The sequence below is a fragment of the Formica exsecta genome, unplaced genomic scaffold (assembly GCF_003651465.1).
Source record: "Formica exsecta isolate Colony F162 unplaced genomic scaffold, ASM365146v1 scaffold155, whole genome shotgun sequence".
Classification (NCBI taxonomy): Eukaryota; Metazoa; Arthropoda; class Insecta; order Hymenoptera; family Formicidae; genus Formica; species Formica exsecta.
The window spans coordinates 366,334-377,386 of NW_021848872.1; the positions used below are offsets into that span (position 1 = coordinate 366,334).

At 44.8% G+C, this 11,053-nt stretch overlaps 1 protein-coding gene and 1 long non-coding RNA gene across 5 annotated transcripts in view; one reads left to right on the forward strand and one right to left on the reverse strand.

The window, feature by feature from the left end:
- LOC115233023 overlaps positions 1-2,848 on the forward strand; it is a 13,440-nt gene extending 10,592 nt beyond the window's left edge. The window contains exon 2 of the long non-coding RNA XR_003883709.1: positions 28-2,848. This is a non-coding gene — a long non-coding RNA (uncharacterized LOC115233023). The remainder of the gene's footprint in view (positions 1-27) is intronic.
- LOC115233019 (semaphorin-2A) overlaps positions 1,704-11,053 on the reverse strand; it is a 367,181-nt gene continuing 357,831 nt past the window's right edge. For all 4 annotated transcript variants that reach the window (XM_029803231.1, XM_029803230.1, XM_029803232.1 and 1 more), the window contains 6 exons: positions 10,941-11,053; positions 6,775-7,005; positions 6,069-6,482; positions 5,673-5,949; positions 4,796-5,243; positions 1,704-4,028 (listed from right to left, as the gene is read on the reverse strand). The exon at positions 10,941-11,053 is cut by the window's right edge and continues 2 nt beyond it. In XM_029803231.1, coding sequence (XP_029659091.1) covers positions 3,954-4,028; positions 4,796-5,243; positions 5,673-5,949; positions 6,069-6,482; positions 6,775-7,005; positions 10,941-11,053 — 1,558 coding nt within the window. In that variant the 3' untranslated portion in view covers positions 1,704-3,953. The remainder of the gene's footprint in view (positions 4,029-4,795; positions 5,244-5,672; positions 5,950-6,068; positions 6,483-6,774; positions 7,006-10,940) is intronic.

Consider the following 11,053-nt stretch of genomic DNA (forward strand, 5'->3'; position numbering starts at 1 on the left):
AGCGACAAAATTTGCTCTGCCGGGCAGGTTTTTCTCCCCAAAATCCGCTCGCGATATCCCGCCGCATCAATCGCATCCACTCGCAACATACAGTAATCTTACAAATAATATATCTAACAACTTTAGATTCAACTTAGATTGCTTTCCGTGATCACGCCTACTCCAACCCGAAGTGCGCCCTCGTGCACTCGCCCTTGGACACTTGGCTCTCCCGCGCCTAGCAAGACGTAAAGGAGACCATTCCCGTTCCAGGATCGATACGATTTCTCTCCTCGCGTTACCATAACACGCGGTTGACATGACGTCGTGGCCAGTAAGGACTGCACGAGGGCGTTCTTAGCCAAAGTTCGTGTACTTTACTATTCTATCGTAATATTAAGTTTGCTTTTACTCTTTTTTATAACTTTCTTTAGATACACGATAGGTAAGTTACTATTCTTTACGTATCAATCCGTGACACATCACGCAATCACACACGCATACATATACGCACGCACGCACATACGTATCTAGCACTCTTTCGACCGCTTCTTTTCTCTATATCCAGGCGCGCCTGTGATCCGGTACGATCCGGGACGTCGATTGATGGCTGGAGAAATTTGAGGATGATTTGTAGGTACGAGTGGACCGAGCGGATCGACGAGGAGCATTCCCGCTAAAAACGCGGAGACTGCGCGCGAAATTCCCGAGTGAGCCCCCCTCGTCGATCCGCGCGACGTCGCGGTCGGCCGGTCTCTCGATTTTATCCTTAACGTGCGTTTAGCCTTAATCCTTACGTCGTAATACTATTCAATACTTGTTGAAGCTCATAATAAGTACATACTCGAGGATTAGATTACCGATTATTGTGTGACTCTTACATCTCCCAAGGTCTCGTTTAGGTGTGTACTCCGTTATTCCAATCTATAACGTTTCCTCTAGGAGGATTTATCTTTCGGTCGGAGTTCCCCCGCCGCGTATTTTCTCGCGTATAGGTTGAGCCTTATAGGTACAAAAAGTATGTAAATCGTCGACTGCGACAATTTCTGTACACAAGTTAATAACAGTCTCTCTCGCGCGCATCCAGGCTCGATCGGGCATTTTCGCGCTGCTGCATTATATATCGAGGATACTGCGTAAATATTACGATAAAAAATGTCTATATATATATATATATACAAACGCAAGGATAAGAGCAAAACTATCACCGGATGCCTCAGAGAACCGAAAATCTGTGTACAGAGAGAGGCGTCATGACCTCTCCTACAATTTTTTTATGTAGCCTACGTGTATAGTGATTATGGCTGGCTGGGTGCTCTCTCGATACGCCGATCGTTCGACAAACCGCGCTAAAATGAGCACCGATAGACGTTTGCTGTCGCGTTGATTACAAAATGTATGTCGATCTCCGAGGAAAAGTCGGACGGACGCTAACACGAACGCTAATTCCACTACAGTGTGTGTGAGTCTGCGTTATATTTTCATGGACGATTACTAAACGAGGACGTATGCATATGCGGTATTGAAATTAGCGGTGGAACGCGACAAAATTGAATTCCCCTTTGGTTTCCCGCGTGTATCGAGATTCGAAAAATATTCGTTTGCCCGGAAACGGTTTTTTTTTTGTCCGCGGTCACTCCATTTGATTGAGTGCGAATACTAATTAAAAACATGTTGTCACTTTTCACAATAAATCTTTCTCGGCAAGATCTTTTTTTTTTTTATATAAAAATATAACGTTATTATATCTATATACAGAGAATTACAAAGTCAAAAACACACTCCTGTATCCGTATTCGTTCGAAAAATAACGCGAAAACCAGCGACGATAAAAATAAGAGAAATCGAATAATATAATCGTATTGAGATCCCAAGTGTCATCGAATCAAGTGTAACGGCGTACATTAAAATTCCAGATTGATTTCGGGAAACAAATTTTATGGACGCCACGCCACGAGCTCGATTCAGTCGCAATCTACCTGCGTAGTGTTAAAGACACGTTAGAAACGCAATGACGATTCGATAGTCCGCTCGCAGCGTCGAGTCCGGAAGTCGCGTCGAAACGATCGCTCGCCTCGATGTGTGCCCCAGCACCGCGTTTACTTTTTGGTGGCGGTTGTTATGCCGCCGATATCGTTGCAGGATGCAACGAGAGATCCGTGGCCGTGTTGATCGAAAACTAATAAGCAAACATGTATATTCTACGCTAATATTAGACTTACCTAAGGAAAGTGTGTACACGTGACTTTTGGAATCCGATATATTATGTACAGTGTACCCGGCGCGTACACAACGGTCGCTCGTTAGGTGCGTAACGCGTTTTTCGTACGCGCGCGCGTGTCGATCGGGGAAAAAGAATGGGATGAAAGGAGACGGAAAATGTACATGAGTCCGAGACCACAGAGGTCTCACCGGTTTTCCTGCGAAAAAGATAGATTCGCGTAGCACCTTAGTTAAAGGAGAGGATTCTCGACGATAACAACGCGCGGGGGATACTCGAGGCGATTCCTCGTGAACTGGAGCGCGATGATTTTGACGTTTCTGTCCGACACGACACGTGTGCTTTCATCGACACAATGTACGCGCGCGCGCGCACGTAAAAATGCGGTGTCATCGCGCGGTCGTTTCGCCGTGTCTCTCAGGTGGGTACGCGAAGAATAATGATGATAATCGGAACGGCGCACGAAAGTTCCGGCAAACAAAAGATAACCAAAGGCGGGAGTTTGCGCGATCGTCGAGACGCGATAGGGAAAAAAAAAAAAGAAACGAAGGATATGTTAGGAGAGGGTTGGTGTATTTGAGGGGTAGGTGTGCAAGAGTAGAAAATAGGCGTGTGCGCGCCGCAAAAGTGGCGAACGTGATATGGAAAGCTAACCAGCGTCGCGCGAGTACAGCGCAGCTCGCACGAAGGTCTCCTAAAGTCGATAATAATCTCATATGTAACCTGCGTGACGTCGTAAACGCGCCAATGGCCACGTTTTTCCCTCTTGATGCGACATTTCACCTTTCCTCGAGCCATAACGGCCGTTGTCCTATCGATACTCTCTCGTCGTCAGAGAACTTCCGTCTCTCTTTTCGGCCGTTTCTATCACAGATGTGAAAAACCGCAGGAGAAAACGCGCCTTCCATTCTTCGGCACACCGCTTACTTAATCTCAACGGTTCCATTGACAATCGATATCTCATTACGGTGATATCGCGATCAACATGGCGTTTTTCGAGGCTCCGATATCGTATGTACACATAATTCGCCGTCTCAAATCAATTAAAAATCTGAGGAAATGAAAGCGCGCGTTTTTCCATACAGCTTCCACACCGAGTCTCCACTACTGGGATTTTATCCAGGATGCATTCATCCACTCCGAAAAACATCCACTCCTCCGCAATGCACATTCGTATCGGAATTTACGAGATGAGAATCGTCTCACTTTTTAACGACATTTCGTGGCATTACCGTCGTCATCGCCGAGAACACACTCGCTGCATCAACGTCGGGTCTCTCTTTCGCGCGACTCGTGCGCGACACGTCTATTTACAGCATTAAGCGAGTACAAAAAAAAACATACGTAACAAAAAGCGGGATGCGCGACCAGAACGAAACTGGTATATATCTGATATTCTGATCGCCAATGAAGTCATCGACGATCACTCGCGATCGGCAGCGCGACGAGAAGCAATCTCGGGCACAGTGGCACGTAAATAGTATCAATATGCACGATCGATCGCGCGTACGTTTTTCGCACTCACCAGATTTCAATCCTTTCACCACACAGTTCACGAAGCCGCGTATCGGTCTCAATCGCTTGAGAGACCTCGGGTGACCAACGGGCCGAGCGCGGTGACGTGACCGGCCAGCAGGAAGGTCAGACTCGTCCAGCCGGTTGTGGTCCAGCCGTGATTCTTCGGCGGGACGCTTATGCGTATCATGGCGTCATCGTGATCTCGGCTCGACGAGGGACCCAATGATCGGCTCCATCAGACGAGGGGCGTGCCGTACACCTCGTTCGTGTGCACATTCTGATTGCTGTCGTTTTGCCTCGAGGCGCATTGCTGTAACAAAAAGCGCGCGCGATGCTGTCAACAAAAAGGTGGTTCGAATCTTCAGCGCGTGTAGTGAAAGTATCGCCTTGCTCAATACGCCATGTGTTCAAAATTACATGTCGCTAATCAGATGATCGTAACATTCTAGATAAAAAATTATTATTATACTGTTGGACAAAGTGAGAATGATCGTCTTGATATGAAAGTGCGCGGATATTTACAGAACGGATGTAAAACGAGTTAAACAGGTTGATAATTTCGCTGTGAAATTTAAAATTGATTTCGATAACGCGTAAAAGTTGTCATTGCATAATGCGTAAAACAGTATAAACGATTACAGAATAATTCCCATTTGCCGCTATCAACCGTGCAATTAAATTTATCGATTTATTGATATATACATTATCGATTTATGAATATACGGCCATAGGGGTATTTTCCCACAATAAACTCTCTCTACCTTGCATCGCGCAATTTTGGTGATAAATATTTAATTTCCGCTCTCTCATACCAATGCATATAAAGATATATATATTATATACACACAGAGAGAGGGGGGCAGGAATTCTCTGAATTATATGTCGCTTTGCAATGCAAATTTTGAATGGTCAAAAATGATTTGCGATAATTCTATGAGACGAACAGTGATGATAATGTCTGAGATATGGCAACGTTATTTCGCTCGCATTTAAAAATGCTCTCGGTTTCCGAAAAAATATTATATCGGCACCATAAACTGTCCGAGGGTAAGAAGGAAAAAATGTGAAACGACTTACCGCCTGCTTTCTCTCCCAGCTCTTCATCGCCGACTTGTACTTTTCGAATTCGTGACACCAGTCCGAATAGATCTTCTGATAGTCGTTGGACTTGGCGGGGGCGGAACATCTGTGCGCGTCCACGGTGATGTTGTACGAGCACAGAAGAGCACCGCCGAGCCAGCAATCGTATCTACCGGCGTCCTGCTCGTTAACGCCGACAATCACCAGACCCTTCTCCGAGGTCTCGATGAACTTGTCGCCACCGGCGCCATACTTGTACGCGATCTGATATCTGCCCTTCTCTTTACTATAATGGTACCACCGTACCTCTTGATTCGCCAGTACTTCCGGCATTTTTACGAAACATCCCAGATGCACCGACTGGCCCCACGTAACAACCAGCTTCCGTTTGCCGACGCTGCTATCGCAAACGTCGGCTGTGCTATTCGATACATCCTGAAGAAGCCTACGCGAGAAAAGTCAAAAATCACGTCACGCGTGGCAATTTTGTCACAAACATGTAATCTCGAATATTCATTTATACGGTTTTCCCGTAATTTTATTTTGAAATATTCCGCGAAATTGAATTTTGATTCGCCAGCTGCACAATTTCTTTTTTTTATTTTTTCCGTAAAAGTATTTCGTTTCACCGAGGGAAATGAATTTGCGGTAACCAAAATATACGATGCGTATAAAACCGGAGCGAATATTTCTATTTCGAAGCTTGTGTGTCGTAATTCATAATTAAATTATGATGGAAATCAATGTTATATTCCATTCTTTATATTTTCATAATATGCATTACGCGCAAAATTATTGTAAGACAATAAATCGCTCTCGTGTTTTCACAATTTTCAAGTCAAGTCACGCTTACGAAGAGTACAATCACACTTACCCAGGTTCGTAGGGTTTGCACGTATTTGTATCCTTATCCCATCCGCAGTACGGATCATGGACGCATCGCAGGCAATTATCGTATCGTCGGGTGCACATTACCAGATCGATCTGCTTTATCCGGTGATCCGATGCTACGTAGAGAGCCTTATGCTCCTTTGAAATCTCCATCGCTTGTATCGGTTCGCCCGGCGTGACATCGAAAACGTCCAGCAAGATTGACTGGGATTCGCCGTTATTGTCAAGCCACTGTACAACCTTGTGAACGCGACCGTCGCCTATAAAACGCAACGAAGAACACGTGCATTTACGCATTTTTATGTCGTGGAACAAAATAAATATATCAAATCGCGATCTGTATTCACAGCGCGATGTAGATAATACGACAAATACTTACTGGAACCGGCGTAGTAGACGGTGTAATCCAGATCGATGCCGACAAAGTCGATGCGCAGCTTATCGACGACCAATCGCGTGAGCATGACATCCCGCTTGTAGAAGACCGGCTTCTCGTTCTCGTGCGAGATCGCGGAATCCATCAAAGGATGGGACCTTATGAAATTCAAAACTGTGTCCGGCAACGTCTCTGTGTCGTTGACGCATTGGCCCGGACGCGGTTCTGGAACTTTGTTGGACAGGACTGGTAGCCACGCGCTACTACTAGTTGCCTGCTCTTTGAACTTTCCGCGGAAAGCCTCCTGAATAGCGTCAATGTGAAAGGAACATATCGCAGAACCCATTAATCCGTTCGTCGATGTGGTGAAGGTACCGTAGAAATGCGTATCGTCACCCGGCACCTTGTAAATGCTCTCTGAATAGCGAAAATGCAGTAACGTAAATTATACACGCTATAACAGCCACAGATGTGTGTATGAATATTAATTAAAAATAATTTTAAAAAAGATTTTACATAATTCCACATATCAGGTGATTGCATAAGTTCGTGCCCGATTTAAATATAAAATCTCTAAAAACAAAATTAAATTCTGAATATGTAGCAAGAGTATAGAAGTAAATGTAAATTATGCTATAATGGAAAGTTTCATACACACACAACTGTGTAAAAATATGTTTCATGCAACACACAATTTTCTGATACTCACGTATCTCGTTGAAATAAAACGGAAACTCGCCAGGTATCGAGCAGTTCAACCTGGCCTTGAGATATGTAGCCCAATTTTGGGCGAGTATATTTTTACCGCCGGTGTCCCTCTTGCAGACTCTCGCCACGCGGGAGTACACACTTTTACCGCAGTTGATGTATTCGACCGCGGTCTCGCGGAAAAAGAAGAACACGTGGCTGCCGATGTCATACGAGCCTACGAAATTCGGCTCTGAAAAGATAGACGGGAAACATTACGCTCTATCTACGTTAGGTTTTTAATTTTCTTTTTAAAAGCGTCGAAACGAGTTTCGATTCGCGTTTCTCGACATGTGTATCTTTTTTTCTCGCCGAATGGTTATATTTCTCGGTCGCATGTTCCAACGAGCTTATACGCTCGTGTATCTAGCCGTTAGCATCTACCTCATTCTCTACGCCAAAATAACTACATCTAGAGTAGATAGTTCCCGCGTGTAGGTAGATATCTACTCCGCAATAATCGCGCGCAATAATAATCGCGAATCGAGTATTCGCCGCGGGCGGGGCGCGACGATATCCTTGCTCGTTCTATGCATAAAAACTTTCATCGCCGGAACTGTGTTTAAACTCCGCTCTAGACGTGGGCAACAATCTCCCCGAATTCCGTTTAACCGCAGGCATTTCGTAGCGCAACGATATTATTTTGCAACCGCTTTAGCAGCAAATGGAAGTGCAAAAACGGGAAACACGTAGCCAGGATTAGATTGGAAACAATGCGCTTTAATTGTGTTCCTTGATAAAGACGATTTCAAGCAGAATTGGATTCAATGAAAGAATAACTGGTGCAAAATTATCTTATAATGAATCTCATACAAAATTCTCGTTAAATACGTATATACACAATACCAAAATTAAATCGCAATTTACCAATGTCGTGCTGGGCGAGATGAAAAAATTATACGGCGAGAAAAGAAAGCGAACAACATCCAGTCGGCTTTATCATCGCGCCTCGCGTAGTTGAGTTATAAGTTCAGTATCATCTTCGAATGAGATAAGTTGCGCGAGAAAGAGTCCGAAATAACTTTGCAAAGGTTTCTGAGTTCTTCGCCAACAGACGGCAAGAGGCTCGAGCGGACTCGGGGAATATCACGCGGTTTATTTCGCTCGAGATTTAGAAATAATTTATTACAGATTAATTCGATTTGTCTTGCCATTCATGACGATTTTCGACGAGCGAATCCTGGTTAATAGCATGCAAAATCGGCACAATCGCGCGATTATTCGCATTAATCGCACCAAAAAATGCAGCCCGATCATGCAGCAGACATGCCTCGTCGCGCGAAATCCTTTAATCTTGGCGTAATTACTTGTTGTGCCGAGGAAACTGGTTTATCTCGCATCACGATAGCAGTCGGAGCTCGGTGACGCGAGAAAATGACGAAGGAAATCGAATTTTTCCGCGTTCGAATCCTGCCGCCAGTGTCGGGTTCTCTTGTCAATTTTACATTATGCGGCGGCATTCGACTGGAGACCGTCGCAATCTCTCTCACGGTTCAACGATTAAATCGATTGTCTGACGCTTTCGACAGCGGCAGTTTGATATATCGGGACGGTACAGGCACGTGCAGAGAGACGAAGACAGGCTAAGAGATCGGCTGCGAAGTAGAAGACGAACGAGGGGACAAGGGAATGCAAAATCGTCTAGAAACGATAAGCTTTGATTGTGCTTTTCATCATTAATGAAGAGAGCAACGTGTGGCACTATTTAAGCTTTGAAAATACACTCCGTAGTATTTTAAGAAAAAAAATGCTTCGTTGCAATATATCCAGAAAAAAGAAATTTAAAGACAGTTAAATGCAGCAAATTCGAGAAAATGGGTGCGTGATGATATTGATAATGACAAAGTGCTATCTCTCGCGCGCACAGAATCCGTGAAAGTAGACGTTCGTCAGCTAGTTATTCAGAGCTTGTTAAGAAGTCCATTGCGTTCTACTCGCCATTTTTCTTCGTCCTTCTTTCCATTCGCGATTCACCTTCCCGAGCCGAGTTTTCCTTATCATGGCCACGAACCACATCAGTCTTCATTGCGTTCGCTTTGCCGCCGAGCAGAGACACAAGAAAGAGAAACTGCGAGCGAAGAAGAAAGAGAAAGAGTACGAAGGGTCGGCGAGTAAGGCTCGAAGACTACGAGAAGCGTGCGCAGAGTTCATCCGTCTCTTCCGAGACTCTCGCCTCGCATTTAATCAACGCCTTTGTTAATAGACAAACTCGATGCGGAGAATGGTCCTTGATGGTGACGCGCTCGCGCTTGGTAGGGTCTGAACGAAGGTTTCGTTCCGGAGGCGGGGGAATAGTAGGCAGCTAAGAGCAAAGATAAGAAAGAGAGAGAGAGAGAGAGAGAAAGTGTGTAACGAAAGGGCTGCGCTCCGACTTGAAATTAAACGACGAAACAAATGGCTAATCATGCATCCCGTGGGAGGGCGCGAAGGATACAAAGTAGGACAAAGTTATTCGTCTGCCCTACAGTTTTCGCCGCTCCGGTGTACCACGACCCTACTCGACGACGACGAAGATGGTGGCTGAAAGAGCGAACTCGAGTGGCAGCACGCTTCACTGGAGTGAGGAAAAGCGGAAGCGGCCCCTCTTGAGAAATACAAAGCAGCAGCCTACCGTCCTGCACCATTATTCCGCGTGTCGCGCGTAAATGCTCGCCATGGAAAGGATTGCGATGCGGCAAAGAAGGAGTTAAAATTAACTCTTTTATACGGGTAAGCTACTTTCCTCCCTCGAGCCAAAAAAATACAATTTTCATTGAGATAATTAATAAATCAAAAGTTTTGTGATTTAAAGAACTTTAAATATTTTTGACGTACTATAAATTAATAAATGACTAATATTTAATACGAAACACGTAAATTATTCGTGGAACAAAATTTTTTTTCAACTGCGTCATTTTAAAACGTAGTCGGTAGAAGGTTCCGAATAGAGCAGAATTTCGATATTAAACGGGCGTGTAACTAAATTTTCGACGTATTGCTCGTGTCCTGTCACGACTGACGAACCTAACGAATCGGATTCTATTTACACTTGATCATCGCAAATCAGTGCGCTCCGCCCCTACCTCCCGCGAGTTACGCTATTAAATTCCATGTCGGATTGTATGTCTATATTCGACGCACGTCCTAATCTACATTTTCCAATTTCCTTGCCAAGCCGCTCCCGCCTGCCGCGCCCCTCACGTTCGCGCGTTCCGATAACGAAAAATCGAGAGAATCGCAATAATCTCGGTCGACGAATCAGGGAGCCGGTAAAACTGATTAAAGCTCGGCCTGCGCGGGACTGCGGCGAGAAGGAGAAAGGGGAGAAGGGGTTTCCGGCGGACGACGGGGAAACTTTAACTTCTTCGGTCGGCTCGCTTTCTCTCCCTTTCCAAGGAAGAGGAGGAGGAGGAAGGTACTTCGTCGAGAGCGCAACGTTTAGGACGAGGCAGATCGCGTCAGGATGTTATTTTATTACCCCTCTCGTGGAGCGAGAAAGAGACAGAGAAAGAGAGAGCGAGGAAGAGAGAATCGGGCACCCTCTAGTCTGCTTCGGTACTTTCATCCTACCACGCGAGTCCTTCGCGTCGTCGACGAGGCAGGCAACGGTACCCTTGGAAAATAGGCGGGGCAGTTTATTCGCATCCATTTGAACCCGAAGCGTGTTTTCGGCTGATGTCCGGGGTCCTACTTCAAAGCACTCTCCCGTCTATTTCCCAAACAGCACCCTTCCCGCTCGGTTTCTTCGCGGGAAACCTATTTCGCTTTTTAGCCGATCTAAGCGCCTATCCCTTCTTCCCGTTAATACTACACTCTCTAAGTCTAATGGAAATTTTATTGTTGATCCGACACGCCGTAATTATTGGGCTTTGAGTAAAGGGTCCTTTAGAGATCCGAGTATCTTTACTAGTAGACGTAGCAATCAATACCGACGGGATGAAGACAAATTATGGAATATAATTTACAAGTTTAAAACTTACTCTATTATAGATTAAATATTAAATAAAAAAACATGCCAAAATATTATATATTGACAAAAATCATTAAACATTATTATCTTCTATAATAATTCAATATAAAAGAGAATATCGATATATAATAAGTTTAAGTACTTCTAGTAATGGGCATTGTTTGAAAAAGAATACTCACTATCGAGCCACTTGGAATCGTACTTGAGCGTTCTTTTGAAGCTGAACGCCTTGCGACCGGTAGTCAGATTGTAGAGATCCGTGCGGAAGATTACGGTATCGGCTTTGGTGAAC